Genomic DNA, 18,695 nt, shown 5'->3' with positions numbered 1-18,695 from the left:
TGAGATGGAAAATGTTAAGACTGGAACACTAACATTTTATAGTAAAAACCAAGAAAAGTCGCAAAAAGCAAGAGAAACATATTCTGGTCTTGTCAGTCTTATGAACATCTGCAATAAATAGAAGACTGTGAAATGTCCTGGAAGCCTTAATCAAAACAAAAAAAATCAGATTAAATAAATAAATGGAATTTAGAGAGACAACTGCTAATTCATACTTCTTAAACAACTTCAAACTCAATATGCAGTAATTCAGTATTTAATATTACTTGCATTAAAACTTTTTTCATGTAAAAAGGTTAAATCTCTGTTGAAATGTATGTTCACCAAGCAACAAGTTGTTATTGTCACTCATGTAGTACCAAAACTATTAGGTGACTGTTGGCTAATAAAGACGACAACAGAGAGTGACAGAGAGACAGAGAGAGAGAGCGTGCGTAGAATGTGGGGTTAGAAGAACATGGGGGGTTAGTATGATTTACAATCTTTAGTTTTCTTACGTCCTCAAAAATCACATTTCACAATAAAGCCCACTCCACCAACTCCTTGATTTGCTGCTCCAAGGAAAACCTGTGGCACCTTTCTACCTAGCTTCATCTTCCTTCTTTTTTTTCTGGCTTTGTTTATATATAGCAACAGGGCCAAAATCGTTAGGATTCAGTTCCTTCAGTAGTATTTCCCACTAAATTTCCACTGGACAAGGTCTTTACATTTAGTGAAGTTTATTAAAGTTTGTAGACAAATTAAAGTTTATAGACAGTCTAAAAATGAGGTGATTCTTAGCACACTCTGAACCCATTTATTCTACTCTCCCACTATCACTGAGGAAGAGAGCCAGAGTACCAGGAGCCATTTTGCATTTTCCATTGTTTTATGGGTTACCATGGCCAAAAGATCCTTCACTGAGGGCCCAGACTCCTTCCAGAGGGCATCTCTAGATTTAGCCTGGCTGGTCCTTAGAAAGCAGAGCAAGTTTGCTTCAAGGACTGTCCTTGAAACTTTCCAGGACAGCATGCCTAGGCTCTACTACAGAGTCTGCTTTGTTGACACAGCCATCAATAACGTAGGCATCTGAATAAATCCAATACCTGTTAGGCTATTTTTGCTCAACAGAGTTACTTCTCTATGTATGCTGCAGCTACACTAAATTCTTAACAAGAGGGTTCTCTGTATGCTTTGAACATCCTGAAGGCAGCAGTCGCTAGATTTTAAATTGTATCTGAAAACAACTTCCTCCAAAATTATTTCCTTCCTTCCAGCCTCATCTTTCAAAAACTCCACCTTCCCCAATGTTTCTGTGTGGCCAGTTCTATCACTTCTAGAAAAGTACTCTCTCTTCTTACCACCTCCTTATTAACAAACATGCCTTCCATCCAAAATAGAGATATGAAGTCATGGTGTAAAGTCTCCCCAACTGATACCAAAATGAAATACATTTTGCATAGAAACCAACCTGGCTGCTGACAAAACTTTTTAAAGCTCTGCACAACAGCTATTTAGAAAGATATAAGCTGCATAAAGAATGAGAGTAAATTGCCTATGTCTTACTTTTTGTCATATTTTTTGATCAGCAATGTCAATAATGATCAGCTTGTAATAGTCCTGATATCTCCTAAACAATTTACTTACCAAAACTTTTGATTCCTGGATTGTCCCAACTTTCCTATTGGCACCTTCTATCTAATTCTAGATTAACTGGATAATAGGGCTGTAAAATTATTTTTTTTTTACTGTATTAAGTATGACTTTTAAAAATGGATATATGTTATAAGAACAGTTTTTTTAAACACTAATCCATTTATTAATCTTAATGTAATAGGGTTCTTCTCCTCTAAACAAATGGTGATCTAAATGTATTTCAAGAGGTGTGTGTGTGTGTGTGTGTGTAAAATAATATACAGCACAACGTAACTGCCAAAAAGTGTTAATATTTGTTATATATTTAGATATTCTGTGATTTGTCATAAACAAAAACAATGGCTTCACAAATCACTGAAGAGAGACAATGACTGTGTACACAAATACCATCTACCAAGTTTCTTTAGAATAAAAAAAAAAGATACAGAAGGCAAAGATATTGGATAAAGATAACCATCTGAGCGTAGTGGATAAGTCTGGAATTCACAGAGTTATTTTCTTTGACTTATAAAAGCTTTTCTATTATCTGGACTGAGAACATTTATAAAAATACATTTTCATGTAATTATAAAAATTTATGAGCTTGAAGGAATACTCACTCAAAATTTGAAATGAAATTGCATTAAATGGTTGATAAAACCTAAATGGAAACTTGAAAGTGTTTTTCCTGTATTAATTTTTAAAACTGAAGAAAACTAAGAAAAAATCTTTCCTATTATCAAGTACATGAGTATAAGAAATACAGAATGTAGTATAAGATTGGAAGAGGCAAAGAACATCTGTAACTTTGGAAGGATCAGTAGCTACACATTTCAGACAAGATCATTGCATTATTACTTTTAACTTTTATTTTTAAAAAAGAGTCCTTTTACGAAGTAGGAGTAAATTAAATGTTTGTAATGTAAATGTAATGTAATATAAAAACCAAACCACACCACACCACATCAACTAAACTGAAAGGAAAAAAAAAGGAATTGGAGATTAAAGGATGAATATGGGACTTCCAAAGTAGAGAGAGATATAAGGATAGCTCAGCAAAAGAAAATTATATGAGTAATGCCCTGGAAGGTAAATGACAAGTAAGTAGTTCAGTCTGTGGCAGTGTGGTACAGTAGAAAGCATGGTAGGTACATCTGAAGTCAGATGTCCTGCATTCAAATCCAGGCTCTGCCACAGGTTATCTGGGTGACTCCTGGGTATATCACTCTGGGGCTCACTTTCTTTTTCTTCTCTAAAATAAGAGATGTTTATATGATATGACTCCTAAGACTCCCTCCAGCTTTAAATCTCTGATCAAAGGACTACTATGTAGCATACAAAGAAGGAAACCATGTAGGATAAGACTGGAAAGTGAGGGAGACACCAGATTGAAAGGGTCTTGAATACCAGGTGAGAACTTTATTTGATAACAGTCACATATTACAGGGCTTTCAACACATAGGTGGCATGATATCTATGCACAAAGAAAATCTGTATGACACAGGTGTAAAGGAACCAGTATATTATTGTAGTAGTAGAGTTAGTCAATGTGGGTAGTAGATTGTAGCCACATTTCAGAGATCAAATCACAATTTGGATACCTAATTAGATGAAAGAAAAAAGAAGAGTCAAGGATAATTCCAAAGTAGTAAGCATAAGTGATTGGGTGATGGTATTAATAGAAGTAGGTATAGACCTTCCTTTCCAAATTTGTTAACGTATTTCACAAAACTGCTCTTGCTGTTTCTTATATGTAACATTTTTTCTCATCTCAATGACTTTGTAAAATCTATCCCTCATACTTGGAATGTATTTACCCTGAGTATATTTACCACTTATAGCTCTATTCAAAGTTTACCTCAAGTGCCACTTCCTACAGAAGGTATTTATTGACTACCAACCCCTCCTGCCACCCATCAGCTGCAAATGCCATCATCCTTGACATTACTTTGTACTTCGTATTATATTTTGTTTATACTGGTGTGTATAGTTGTTTCCCTCCATAAATGAAATCTCTAGCACATTGTATCAATGCCTGGCACATGCAACGCAATAAATGCTTTCTAGATTTCTAGATTGAGGGAAGTTCTTTTGGAGGCATTTGAGTGTGAGGTGCTGAAGGACATTCAGGTTGACATTTCTTGTAGCGAGTTTAAGATTTGTGCCTGGAGTTTGGAAAAGAGTTCCAGTTAGGAAAATAAGAAGTCTTCTGGGTAGGGAAGGTAGTTGTAGTCACAATAGTAGATGATATTACCAAATGAGAGCATGAAATGAATAGGGAGGATAAGAAAAGAGAAGTTAATTAAGGACAAAATCTTGGGTTACATTTAACTCAATTCAATAAATATTCATTCAATATCTATTAGGTCATTTGGAAAAAATAAAAGACCTAAAATCTTAAGGGAAATAATGGAAAAAAAGTGGGAATGAAAGGAAATTAACACTTTCAGACCACAAATTATGCAATAATATAGTATATATGAATTAAACTATAATTTACATAATTTCATTTTTAGTAATCATAAAAATACAAATGATAGTATAGCAATGCAGTATAAAAGTGGGAAAGAAAGGAGCATAGCACTTTCAGACCTCATATTATACTATACATTATACAATATAAAATTATATTATAATTTATATAATTTTTAGTAATTATCAAAAACTATTTGGTACTAGTTCAAAATAGAATGTGGTAAGTGGTATAGATCTGATGTGGAAGAATTAGAAACTGATCTTAACAAAACAGTATTTACCAAACATGAGAAGGTAAATTACTTGGGAAATAATTTTCAGTTTACTGGAAAACTGAAAAAAAAAAATGCAAGAAATCTAAGCTATCAAAAACCTGATGATAAAATGTCCAAATGATCAGCAATTAGCGAAATGAGAATTAAAAAAACTCTGATATGCAACTTTATTCCCATGAGATTGGCAAACTTAACAAAAATGGGAGGATAATAAATGTTGGAAGGGTTACAAGAAAAAAGATACATTAATGAAATGTTGGTGAGTTATGAAATGATCTAAACATTCCAGAAAAAATTACTGAACTGTACATGTCCTTTGATATATCAATATCATTATTAGGGTTATACCCCAAAGATATCAAAGAAAAAGGAAAAAGCAAACTGCACAAAAACATAACAGCCTTCTTTTTAGTAACAAAGAACTGGACAATAAGGGGATGGCCTTCAGCTGGAGAATATCTTGGCATATGTAAGCTATTACTTTGTGCCGTAAGACATAATGAAAGGGATAGGGAGAGTTTCAGAGAAATGTGGGAAGGTTTTTATGAACTAGTGCAGCATGAAGTGAATAGAACTGGAAGAACAATCTATATAACAACAACACTGTACAGAAAGACAATTTGTAAAGGCTTACAAACTTTATTAAATGCAATGACCAAATCCAAGGACCAAACTGTGGAAGGCATTTTGTCTCGAGTCCACTGGGAATTTTTTAGGTCCTTGCATTGCTGTGAAGGGCTAAGTCAACTTGAAAAATTCTTTGCACACTGTAGTTGTTACTGTACACAAAGTTCTTCTGGTTGTGCTCCTTTCACTCAGCATCAGTTCATGTAAGTCCTTCCAGGCCTCTCTGAAGTCTTCATGTTCATCATTTCTTACAGCACAATAGTATTCCATTATGTTAATTATTCTACAACTTGTTCAACCATTTCCCAATTGAGGAGCATCCCTTTGATTTCCACTTTGTGACCACCACAAAGAGAGCTGCTATAAATATTTTTGTACATGTGGGACCCTTTCCCATTTCTATGATCTCTTGGGGATACAGCCCTCGAAGCGGTATTGCTGGGTCAAAAGGTATGCACATTTTTGTAGCCCTTTGGGCATAGCTCCAAATTGCTCTCTATGATGGTTAAATCAGCTCACAGTTCCACCAACAATGAATTAGTGTTCCAACTCTCCCACATCTCCAACATTTATCACCTTTCCTGTTTTGTCACGTTAGACAATCTGATAGGTGTGATGTGGTATCTCAAAGTTGTTTTGATTTGCATCTCTCTAATCAATAGTGATTTAGAGTATTTTTTCATATGACTATAGATAGCTTTAATTTCTTCCTCTGAAAATTGCCTATTCATATCCTTTGACCATTTATCAATTGAGGAATGACTTGTATTCTTGTACATTTGACTCAGTTCTCTATATATTTTAGAAATGAGGCCTTTATCACAGACTCTAGTTGCACAAATTCTTTCCCAGTTTTCTGCTTTCCTCTTAATCTTGGTTGCATTGGGTTTGTCTGTGCAAAAACTTTTCAATTTAATGTAATCAAAATTATCCATTCTGCACTTGATTGTTTTCTATCTCTTGCTTAGTCAAAAATTTCTCCATTTTCCGTAAATCTGATAAACACACTATTTCTTGCTCCACTAATTTGTTTATAGTATCAATTATACCTAGCTCATGTACCCATTTGGACTTCATTGTTGTGTACGGTGTCAAGCATTGGTCTATGTCCAGCTTCCGCCACACTGGTATCGTATTTTGTCAAAAGCTTTTCCTGTATCTATTGAGATAATCATATCATTTCTGTTAGTTTTGTTGATGATATGATCAATAATGCTGACAGTTTTCCTAATATTGAATCAGCCCTGCATTCCTAGTATAAATCCTACCTGATCCAATTATTTGTATCATTCTCGTGATAAGTTGCTGTATTCTTTGTGCTAATATCTTATTTAAAATTTTTCTATATTCATCAGAGAAACTGGTCTATAATTTTCTTTCTCTGTTTTGGCTCTTCCTGGCTTAGGTACCAGAACCATATTTGTATCATAAAAAGAATTTGGCAGGACTCCTTCTTCACCAATTTTTGCAAATAGTGTACAGAGTATTGGAATTAACTGTTCTTTAAATGTTTGATAGAATTCACTTGTAAATCCACCTGGCCCTGGAGATTTTTTCCTAGGGAGTTCATTGATGGCTTGTTCAATTTCTTTTTCTGAGACGTGGTTATTTAAGTATTCAACTTCCTCTTCTGTTAATCCAGGCAATTTATTTATATTTTAAAAATATTCATCCATCTCATTTATATCATCAAATTTATGGGCACAGAGTTGGGCAAAGTAATTTCTAATTTTTAAAAATTTTCTTCTCGTTGGAGGTGAATTCATCCTTTTTATTTTTGATATCGGTAATTTGGTTTTCTTCTTTCTTTTTTAATCAAATTGACCAAAGTTTATCAATTTTATTGTTTTTTCCATAAAACCAACTCTTAGTTTTATTTATTAATTCAATAGTTTTCTTAATTTCAATTTTATTAATCTCTCCTTTGGTTTTCAGTATTTCTAATTTTACTTGAGGATTTTCAATTTGTTCTTTTTCTAGCCTTTTCAGCTGCAAATCCAATTCACTGCTCTCCTCTTTCTCTATTTTATTCATGTAGACATTCAATGGTATAAAACTTCCCCTAAGAACTGCTTTTGCAGTATCTCCTAAGTTTTGGTAGGTTGTCTCATTATTGTCATTCTCTGGAATGAAGCTGATTGTTTCTAGGATTTGTTGTTTAATCCACTCATTCTTTAGGATTAGATTATTTAGTTTCCAATTAATTTTTAGAAATTATCTTTCCATGGCCTTTTATTACATTTAATTTTTATTGCTTTAAGATCTGAGAAGGATGCATTGACTATCTCTGCCTTTCTGCACTGGATTGTGAGATCTATATGCCCTAGCACATGGTCAATTTTTGTATATGTGCCATGTACCACTGAGCATAAGGTATATTCCTTTCTATCCTCATTCAATTTTCTCCAGAGATCTATCATATCTACCTTATCCAGAGTTTTATTCACCTCTTTAACTTCTTTCTTACTTATTTTGAGGTTAGATTTATCAAGTTCAGAGAGGGGGAGGCTGAGGTCCCCCTCTAGTATAGTTTTGCTGTCTATTTCTTCCTGTAACTCCCTTAACTTCTCCTCTAAGAATCTGGATGCTATACCACTTGGTGCATAAATGTTTAGTAATGATATTGCTTCATTGTTTATGGTGCCTTTTAGCAGGATATAGTATCCTTCCTTATCTCTTTTGATTAGATCTATTTCTGCTTTTGCTTTGTCTGAGATTAGGATTGCTACCCCTGCTCTTTTTACATCAGCTGAAGCATAATATATTCTGCTCCAACCTTTTACCTTTACCCTGTGCGTATCCCCCTGTTTCAAACGTGTTTCTTGTATACGACATATTGTTGGATCATGGTTTTTAATCCATTCTGCTACTTGCTTCTGTGTTATGGGAGAGTTCATCCCATTCACATTCACAAGGAATCATAACTGTTATGATTACTCTCTGTGTCTTTCTCTCCATCTTCTTTCCCCCTGTTTATGCTTTTAGTCCTCCCTTCTCTCCTCCCCTCCACAATGGAGTCTCAATTTTTGACCACCCCCTCCCTCAGTCTTCCCTCCCTTCTTTCAGCCCCCCTCCCTTTTACTCCCCTTTCCCCTCCCCTACTGCCTATAGAGCTAGTTAGTTTTCTACACCTGAATTTGTTGTTCCCTCCAAGAATCTAAATCAGATGACAGTAAATCTCAAACAGTGCTCAGCTCCCTCCTCTCTTTCCCTCTCCTGTAACATGTTTTTATGCCTCTTCCTGTGATGTAAGTTAACTTTTATGGCCTCCTCCTTTTCACATCTTCCATTACAATCCCTTCGCACCCTTAAATCACTTTTTTTATCATCACATCATTTAATTTATACCCATTCCTTCTATGTATATCCCTTTTAAATACCATAATATACAATTCGCAAGATTAGCAAGTATCATCTTCCCTTATAGGGATGTAAACAGTTTGCCCATATTAAATATCAAGGTTTTTGCCCCCATGTTTACCTTTTTATGCCTCTCTGGAGACTTGTGTTTGAAGACTGAATTTTCTATTGAACTCTGGCCATTTCATCAGGAAGGTCTGAAAATCCCTTATTTCATTGAATGTCCATCTCCTTGCCTGAAATACTATGCCCAACCTTGCTGGGTAATTGATCCTTGGTTGTAGTCCCAGCTTCTTTGTCTTATGTAGTATCATATTCCAATCCCTCCAATCTTTTAATGTAGAAGCTGCAAGGTCCTGTGTGATCCTTACTGTAGTTCCTCGATATTTGAATAGTTTCTTTCTGACTGCTTGCAGTATTTTCTCCTTCACTTGATAATTCTGGAATTTGGCAATAATATTCTTTGGTGTTTTCAGTTTGGGATGCCTTTTAGGAGGTGATCAGTAGATTCTTTTGATGACTATTTTGCCCTCCGACTCTAGGACCTTTGAGCAGTTTTCCTTGATGATTTCTTGGAAGATTATTGTCTAGGCTCTTTTTTTCATCATAGCTTTCCGGTAGACCAATAATTCTTAGATTTTTCTCTCCTGGATCTATTTTCCAAGTCAGTTGTTTTTCTAATGAGATATTTTATATTTTCTTCTATTTTTTTTCATTCTTTAGATTCTGTCTGACTGATTCTCGATGTCTCATGGAGTCATTAGTTTCTACTTGCCCAATTCTAATTTTTAATAAATTGTTTTCTTCAGCTAACTTTTGCATCTTTCTTTTCCATTTGTTCAGTTGTTCCTTTTAAGGAGTTATTTTCTCCAGTTAGGTTTTGCACTTCCTTTTCCAATTGCCCAATTTTCCTTTTAAAGGAGCTGTTCTCTTCAGTGAATTATGTTTTCATATTTTTAAAATTATTGGCCAGTTTTTCTTCTACTTCTCTAATTTGGCTTTTAAAATTCTTCTTCAGATCTTCCAAGAACATTCTTTGGGCTTGAGACCTGTTCATATTCCCTTCTGACATCTCAGATGAGAATACAGTCTCAATGCTGACCTCTTTGGTATTTGTGTTTCAATCTTTGTCCCCGTAGTAAGATTCTATAGTCTTTTCTTTTCTAGTTTGCTTCCTGCTCATGATGATTGCCTTTTTCCTGGCTTTTAAAGTAGATCTCTGCTTCTGGAGCACAGGGGACTCTCCCACGGTTCTTGTGCTTGGAACTTGAGGATCTGTGTATTGTGGCCTCTGGTTCTTTCAGCTAGAAGCTAAATGGTACAGCTTACCTGGTGCTGAGCTGGCTGGTGTACCAAAGTAGAGGCCAGGTGAAGTCTTTCTGAGCTCACCAACTGTTACTCTGGAGCTCACTGCACGAGACATGGGGAAGGGGTAGTCTGGCTGCAGGAGGTCTCCTCTCCTGAGCTAGAGCACAAGCAGGCTCTGTGGTTGATGAACTCCGTCTGCTACAGTGTCTTCCTGATTCTCCAGGCTGGCAAGCCTGGGGACCTAGTGTTGGTGCTTATGGGCTCCACCTCCCTGAGGCTCAGGATCTCTTCCCAGTTTGTGGAGGTGGGGCTGTCTTGGACAGCTCTGGTCTTGCACTGGTCCCCTTCAGCCACAGCAGGAGGGACTCTCCTTTGTTATTTTCCTGGTCTCATGGGCTAAGAGACTGTTTACCCCTTTGGCTGATCCCACTATTCCAGGATTTTTCCTGGGGAAATATTCTTTGGGTTTTTAAAGATCAAAAAGGGGACAGGGATACCTTTACAGATCACTCCACCATCTTGGCTCCTGGAAGTTCAAGTAGGTGAGATACTGACATTTAATCTGTGGGCTGATAGTCTCAGGAGTGGCTGTTGCTGTTACCTGGGGTTCTGTGCTTCTCTCTCACTCAGTTCCACTGGACTCCTGTCCTGGGTCAATATGTTTGAGAATCCACAGTGCTGCTGCTGCTTCAGACCACCTGGAGCTCCCTGCTTGGCTTTGCTATGGTGGGGTCTGCGCTGGCACAGCCTGTGCACTGTGCGCTCTGTGCTCCTCCAGGCCATGAAACAGATCCTTCTCGTCAACCTTCTAGGCAGTCCTGGGTTGGAAATCTGAAACACTCTCTCTCCTATTGGATTCTACCACTCTAAAATTTGTTTAGGTTCTCTTTGCACAGGTATCTGAATTTGTCTTAGAGCTTAGGTGAATATGTGCTTCTATTCCATTATTCTGGCTACACCTCCAGAAGATAATATTTGTAAAGCACTTAGCACAGTGCCTGGCACACAGCAGGAACATAAAAATTACTTGATACCCCTATGTACCACACATACCCACATACTACAAAAAAACCCCTCAAAATGGATATATGACATGATTATTAAAGGTTATGTTGTTATGTTTGTCCTTTGTGAAGAAGATCATGACATCAGAGAAATGATGACATGACTTGCACTTGACTTTGTTTTGAGTGAGGGGGGGCTGTGCAAGGTCAGCAGCCTCACTTTCTCCTTCTGAGTCATCTGGATCCAGTGACCAGACATTCATCAGGATGACTGAAGACAGCCCAGGATCAAATGGGAGACCTTGGCCTCTTTAAGCTAAGGCCTATTCAGGTACTCACTTAGAGTGAAGTGATGTCCATTCAGTGAAAAGGCCTTTATAAGAAGTAGTTAGGGAATGGTCCGTTTAATGAGCAAAAGAAAAAAAATAACTAAATCAAGCTAGGGGGGAAAGAGTAACAGTTACTATTGATAAAGGTTATGTAATATTAAAAAAATTAGAAGAAACAGAGTTGAGGCCACCTACAGTTCATGGTCAGGCAGAAAGGAAGAATTCTTAATCAAAGAATAAAGTCTGTCACAAAAGATAAAACAGGTAATTTTGACTCTATGAAATTGAAAAGCTCTCGAATAGATCAAACTAATATGACTAGGACAAGGGTGGGGAACCTGTGGCCTTGAGGCCATGAGTGACCTTCTAGGTCCTAGGGTGTGACTTTTGATTGAGTCCAAGTTTTACAGAACAAATCCTTTTATTAAATGGATTTGTTCTGTGAAGTTCATATTTAGTTAAAGTGCTACACTGGAGGACCTACAGGGCACCTGTGGCCTCCAGGAAGCAGGTTCTCTATCCCTGGACTGGAACATGAAGGGAAGTGGTCAAGTGGAGGGAAAAGTTCTCATAGCAAATATCAATGATAGTCTGATAGCCAAGATACATAGAAAACTAACAGAAATAAATGAAAATTAGTCATACCCCCAATGAACAAGTGTTCAATGGATACAAACAAATAGTTCTCAAATAAAGAATTGCAACACATGTTAATAAATAATATGCTATTTCATATATAAGTTCAATAAATATAAACAAAGTTCCCCAAAGAATTGCTAAGTATTATATTAACAGATCTTATGTCATCTTTAACTCATTTATGTTTTATGTAGAATTTATAATACATATAGAATTTATAATACATATAATATAGCAGTACATGTGCATAATTTGCAGGGATAGGGATAAGTACTGAATCTGTGATTTCATTGGCACAGGCAATTAACTGGTAAGGCAACTTCCTCTATCAATGTTGGTATAAGGCCAAGCAAAGTAGAATCTTTTGCTGCTTTTGTTTTACTAAAAGTGCCTCTGAATAATGTGATTAAGGAGGATCTTTCCCATCCACTGTCTGGCCTATGAAGATTTATAGGAAGGTCCATACCTTTTGTTAATGAGGCACTGGTTCTCAAGGAATGTGATTCCCTCTGGCTCTAAAAAAGTGTATAAAGACTCTGAGGTGCAGTTTTATTTCGGGGCTTGCTGACTGAAGTGTCTGTTTGGCCAGATGAGGACTCTGGTAAGCTGCGAAGGAGACACCCAACTTTGAAAACCCAGATGTTGGTACTTCCCTCTCTGGTAACTATGGTCAGACAGTTGGACTTGTCTGTTAAATTGTGATGTATGCATTGATTATGGTCAGGTAGAGGAAGCGATGTCTGTTGATCTTTGATTTCTCTGTATTTTCTTTGAAGTCAGGGTGCTGACTCCCTTGAACTACGTAAATCATATATGTGCTTGATTAAAGTAAAGATATATGTGCTTGATTAAAGTGGTTGTTAACCCCTCAAAAGTTGTCTTTCCTTTTATAAATGAAGATCTAAGAACCTGTGATAGCAGGCCCCCCTGTGTATGTTGGGGTGCTGATACAGTAGGTCAGCACATATAGGCAGTTAGCCTTGAAATCAAGAAGTCCTGATTAAGTCTCATCTCTGACACTTCTTTTTTGTATAACTCTGGGCAAGTCAAGTACTCAATGTCAGTTCTCTAAAATTGTAAGTTGCCATTGCACCACAGTTGGTAGAGGCACTGGTAGAGGTTGTTGCCTCACTAGGAGTTCTCTATAACAATTAAATCACAGTCCCAGTCCAAAAAAACAAAGTTCCTGAAATTATGGCTCTTATAGTCTAATAAGGGAAGAAGATAAAAATAGAGATAATTATAATGTACAACTTTAGATGATAATTACAATGTTATGTGAATTCCAGGGGAAGGTTATTATCAACAAGGAGGATCAGAGAAGTCTTCATAAAAATGGTGGCATTTGAATTGAACTTTACAGGATAAACAGAAGGGATAAGGAAGAAAAAGAGCCAACAAAGGAGTCAGAGCAGGAGCACTCTGACAAGTAGAAGAATCCGAAGGAAAAGGTCAAGTGAGAAAAGATTGCCAAGGAGGAGGAATAATTAACAATGTTATATCCTGAAGATAGTCGAGGAAGATGAAGACTGTTAAAAAAAATCACTGGATTTTGTGATATGGTCATTAGTGCTCCTTGAAGGAAGAGTTTTATAGATAAGTTGAGGTAGAAATTAATTTCCAGGAATTTAAGTAAGTTTAAGTAAGAAAATGGAGGACAGTTTAGACTAGAAGATATTTAATAAGAAGAACTAGATGGTAGGTAGGTATATGCGTAAAGGGTGAAAGGAGGGAAGATCTGAACATATCTGAAGTCATGTGGAGAGGAACCAGTAGAGACTGAAAATATATACAAGACACAGGCTGACTGATGGAAATAGAGTCTTAGAGGAAGCAGCAGTGCACAGGATTGAGGGCAAAGATTTAGTGGTTAGTCTTTCTATAAAAACGGTAAATAAAGAGAGAACATGTGAAGAAAGTGAAAAGTTCTGATGTGTGGAGGCAGGAAGTTAAAGAAGGTCATAATGGATAGTCTGAATTTCCTTACATGAGCAGGTGGGGAGGCCATCTGCTGAGAAAAGAGAGTCAGAGAGGAATTGGATGCTTTTGGAGAGGGAAAAAATTTGGAACAATCATTGTGGGAAAGGAGATAGAGAATCAACCAATTAATGAAGAAGAAAGAACTGACAAGCATATGTGAGGGTTTTATTGAGACTACATAGGATATATTTATAGTGAGTAGACTCAGTTTGACTTTGAAACTTTCTCCAGCAACATTCAATAACCAGGAAGCAAAGTTTGAGAAAACAAATGGATGTTTGCCAAGGCTGAGTATTAGCAAAGCTGGAGCAGTGGAAGCCGAAGGAGGGAGAGGGATTTTAAGTTAATTAAACACTGAAGTGACTGACTCTGGGATCAAGATTTGGTAGAGTTAAGTATTGTCAAAATGAGGGAAATGGAAGAATGGAGAAAGAAGTAGGGATAGGAGAAACAGAAGAGAGTCAAGGACATGCTTCCTGTGAGAGAGGGAATGGGAAATGTAGAAAAATGTTATGATTGTCTATGCTAACTGTCTTGTGCTAATATATGTAAAATAGTTAATACATTATAATATTTGATAGTATAGATTCTAAATACCCATTTTAGTCAATTAATTTATATTATATATAATACATAAAATTTAGTCTACGTGTATATAATTGAGTCCTCTACATATGTATGTATATATCTATATATACACATCTATATGTCTATTTATACACAATCTCTATATATGTAGACATATATACACAAAATTTAGTCAAATAATTCATATATTACTGTTTTGAATTTCTGCTTATATCTGAATTCTGGGCATCTTTAGGCTGAACTATGAGGTATGTATTTCTTACAAATTCCTTAAGTGTGTATGCACACACTCATACATATCTACATATTCATAAGTACACATACACATATAATGAATGCTCTATTATATGCAATGTTTAATATATTCATTGATTCTTCAATAGGTTTCTCTACACAATTGTGACATTGACCAAAACCAATAAAATCATTTAAAATGTGGAGTTTTTTCTAAAGCCTAGAATATGAGGATATATTTCCCCAAGGGGAGATATAAAATTTTGTTAATGGCAAATTCTAAAATAACAGCTTTTATGACTCACTTAAAATGTTTGGAAAATATTTTTAGTGATACTTGAATTTTCTGTATTTTTTGTGTCAATTTGTAACTTCTCTTGGGTAAGTATATCTCTATATACATCTAGACAAATTCATGCACTGAAAGAATTTCACAATTATACTACAATAATCTGGGAAATGAATTCTCAAAAAGTATTGTTTCATTTTCTCTCCTGACTACACCCTCATCCTTACCAAAAAAGGTTTTGCACGTTTCATACCTTATCAAAGACTTTTTGCAACATGCTATCAATTCTCAATGTTTCTGATGTCTCATCCAGTTATTGTTGATCTTATCTTTCAGAAGATAAAGGAACAAGCTAATTCTAGATGTAATTCTGATAAAAGAAGATGATTAATTGGAGAAAATGATTACTGGAAACCTGGGAGGCGCTGATTATGCTATTTGAGAGTTTCTGACTACAGGTAAATAAACTATAAATGTAAAGATTACTAAGCTTAAGAGCTGGGAGGCCTGGGTTTTTTAAGTCCTGGCTTTTCTACTTTGCTAACCATAAGACCATAGGCAAGTCATGAAGCTTCAATGAACGTCAGTTTCCTCATCTGCAAAATGATGAAGATAAGAACGATTAGAGAGAAAACACTTTGAAAATACTGAAATTTTATATAAATGTGAGCTACTATTATTCAAATCCTGGTTCTGTCACTAACAAGTTGTGATCCTTTGTTTCCTTATTTATAAAGTGGGGATAATAGTTGTTATCAATCACCCCACAACACACCATATACCTTAAAGTACAATAAAAATAGTATTTCTTATTATTATGACTCCTCATAAGGAGGCCAATACTAGATATCATATGTAGTCTCTTCTTGAGGAGACTAAGAATTGACTCAAAGCCTTCAGAAAAAGGACAGTAGAATTCTCAAGAACAAAATTGCTTTAGTTACAGTTAATTTTGAGGGAAAAAGGTGCCTAAAGAGATTAATGTGATTGCAAAAAGAGGTCACAGAGCAACTCAAAAATTTTTAAAACTGTATCTAACATTCTGTCCTCAGTCCTCTATCAATAAGTCAGCCTTGTATAATAGACTTAAAAAAAGAAAAATGTAGCTCAGCAAAATTTACCAACACATCAAACTAATCTGATAGAATGTGACATTCCATATCCACAATCCCTCATATTCATAACTCTTTTTAGGACCACATTATTTTCTCTGATTATGTTTTGTGTTCTAGACAAACCGGATTCTCTATCACCCATGTTGAAATAGGCTTCTGCTTCTCATCTCTGGCTTTTATTTTTTTCAAGGCCTGAGTTACCATAAACTTTTCTGATTCCTTCAGATGAAAATTATTTATTCTTCTTTACATTTCTGAAAACACTTTGAGCATCTTCTTTGTTTACATTTATCACATTTTGCTTTGTATCATAACTTTTTGTGTATGTTTCTGATTTCTCACATGCTCATGATTTGGGGAAACAATTCCTTTGGAGAAAAGGTCAGGCATCCCTATCCAACTTCCACCTACAGGGCAGGCAAGTCAGCCTCTTTGAAGTGGTGGTACACTCCCGAGGGAGAGATGAGAGGCAGCCCACTGTGCCAGACAAATCAAACTGCCATTGCCACGCTTACCATTATCTCCTCTCTAAGTCTGGTGGAACCTGAAACTAAGAGTCTTGAGAATAGTAATGCTTTCCATTTCAGTGCCCACAGACATCCTTCTGGGAAGCAATCCTGTGGAGATGCAGCCTGGCAACTGTTTCTGCAGATGCTACAGTCACAGTTACTTCAGAGCAAAAAGAGAAAGTTCTTGACACCACAGTCCTTGCTACTTTCCTGAAGAAAGTTATAATGTTCCCAAGTCTTCCATTCTTCAAGGTAAAGATCTCCAGTTAATTTAACTTTTCCTCATGGGCATGAGCTAGAGATTCCCAACTATCCTGAGTGGTCTCTTTGTATGGTCTCTAATCAATCAATGTCTCTCCTAAAATGTGGGACCCAGAACTGAAATCTTAACAGGTTTTCTTCCTACTTGGTGTTTTAAATATTAGAAAATTACAACAAAGTGAAAAGTAAGTATACCTTGTGTTCTAATAAGCTTAATCCAGTAGGTTTACTCATTCTAAATTGTGAAGGAAATGGTTGCATTGTGAGTTTTAAACCTAGCTATAATTATGGGACTGTAACTCCAATACTAAATTCATTTATTCATTGAACAATCAACCATTTATTAAATGTCAACTATAAAATGTAATGATCCATAGGCATAGGTGCTGAATTAATAGATGATGTCAAGGCATCATTATTAAATAATATGTACCGATTCCAAGGTTTTAGATGATCCTACTCCTCTCAAAAGAGGTGAGTAGACAGTTCGATGAACAGAGAACTGGGCATGGACTCAGGAAAACCTGAGTTCAAATCCAGCCTCATACACTTACTAGCTGTGTGATCCTGAACAAGTCACTTAATCTCTGTTTGTCTTAATTCACTGGAGAAGGAAATAGTAAAACACTCTAGTATTTTCACCAAGAAAACCCCATGGATAGCATTAGCATGGGGTCACAAAGAATAGGACTTGACTGAATGATGAACAACTGCTCTCAAAAGAACATATGGATCAGGGAGGAAATTGCTTAAAACAGCTATATTTGTAATTCGTTCAGGAGAATAAAAAAGTTTTTACTAGTTTCTGTGAACAAAATCAGCCTACACCCAGGACAATAATACAGGGACTAATTAAATTTTATCCATAAACATACAGTTTCTAGTTGTATCACCACTTGGGGTAAAAAAACAGAAAACAAAAACTTCCAAGACATTTTAAGAGAAGGTTATTAATACTCCAAAATAAGAACTATGACATTTTTAATACTCAGTGCAAGATGGGTAGTCTTCTCATAAAAATTCATTGTGGACACAGACAAGCATATCATACAAATATGTTCATGCCACACCATCTGGGGTCTTCTATTGCCAACACAGATTTTGTGAGCTGGCAGAAAACTGAAATGCAACTATTTCAGAGTGTTGAATTTTTGTTCATTTTAATTTACTATGGGATTATGCGGAAACATGCTATGTATACATTCAAATTTGTGCCATGTGTGCACCTGTAATTACAACAAATTAACTTTACAGTTGACTCACTGGTAGACTTGAGATAGCCTTCCTTTTACTCTCACCTAAAAGAAAGAAATCTGAAATATATATACCTCTTTAATATTATTGCTACAAACATCTGGAAATAGTTGATAATAATCATTCTATTAATACAAACCAAGTCATAGCAACATGTTCATATGCTTCCTTACATTATTTTAGAATACTTCCTACCAGTCCACACAGCATGGACAGAAGAGAATGAGAAGTTCCACGTTACAGGACCACTACAGCTCTTTCAACTACGAGAAAATTTTCAACCAACTTCCTTCTTGGTAGGTAACGCAGGGCTTCTTTATAACTGACTGGCAGAGAACTGTACTATAAGGAAGGAATAACAGGGAGACATAGAGATATATCTGAAAACCACCTATTTTCTCTCTTTCTCTCTCTCTGTCCTATCTTTGTCTCTCTGACTATTCCGTGTTACTCCAATTGTACCAAGTCATTATGATGCTAGTAGTGTTGCCTCTCTTATCTCCTCCGATGCTCTTAGTAAGCCTTTAAAGCTAGCTTTTATATAGTCCTGTAAGGTTTGAAAAACATTTTAAAAATATCACCTCGTTTGATCTTCATAACAACCTCAGGAGGTAGATGCTATTTTTTTTTTCATTTTACAGATGAAGAAACTGAGGCAGGCCCCCCTTCTCTCCTCAGACCCTGCCATCATTCTACTGCAGGCCCTGATTACCTTACACCTTGATTATTGCAAGAGCCTGCTGGTGAGCTTCCCCATCTCCAATCCATTTTTCATTCAGCCACTAAAGTTATTTTCCTAAAATGTAGGTCTGATCATGTCATCCCACTACTCAA

The 18,695-nt window shown here is 36.1% G+C and overlaps 1 protein-coding gene and 1 long non-coding RNA gene across 16 annotated transcripts in view; one reads left to right on the top strand and one right to left on the bottom strand.

Annotated features, from left to right (window-relative positions):
* Positions 1-18,695, bottom strand: part of STK3 (serine/threonine kinase 3) — a 548,351-nt gene that overhangs the window by 83,568 nt on the left and 446,088 nt on the right. For 3 of the 15 annotated variants that reach the window (XM_072603417.1, XM_072603419.1, XM_072603420.1), the window contains one exon: positions 3,011-3,215. The exons of 11 other annotated variants lie outside the window; for them this stretch is intronic. In XM_072603417.1, coding sequence (XP_072459518.1) covers positions 3,201-3,215 — 15 coding nt within the window. In that variant the 3' untranslated portion in view covers positions 3,011-3,200. Of the gene's footprint in view, positions 1-3,010; positions 3,216-8,217; positions 18,204-18,695 lie in introns of those variants that run through there. One more of the 15 variants, XM_072603412.1, reaches the window with a different exon arrangement.
* Positions 15,095-18,695, top strand: part of LOC140500673 (uncharacterized) — a 32,953-nt gene continuing 29,352 nt past the window's right edge. The window contains exons 1-3 of the long non-coding RNA XR_011965840.1: positions 15,095-15,180; positions 16,425-16,598; positions 18,045-18,157. This is a non-coding gene — a long non-coding RNA (uncharacterized lncRNA). The remainder of the gene's footprint in view (positions 15,181-16,424; positions 16,599-18,044; positions 18,158-18,695) is intronic.

This window comes from Notamacropus eugenii, chromosome 4 (genome assembly GCF_028372415.1).
Source record: "Notamacropus eugenii isolate mMacEug1 chromosome 4, mMacEug1.pri_v2, whole genome shotgun sequence".
NCBI classification, from domain to species: Eukaryota; Metazoa; Chordata; class Mammalia; order Diprotodontia; family Macropodidae; genus Notamacropus; species Notamacropus eugenii.
Note: the sequence above shows the minus strand (reverse complement) of the source record. Positions and strands in the feature narration are given on the sequence as shown.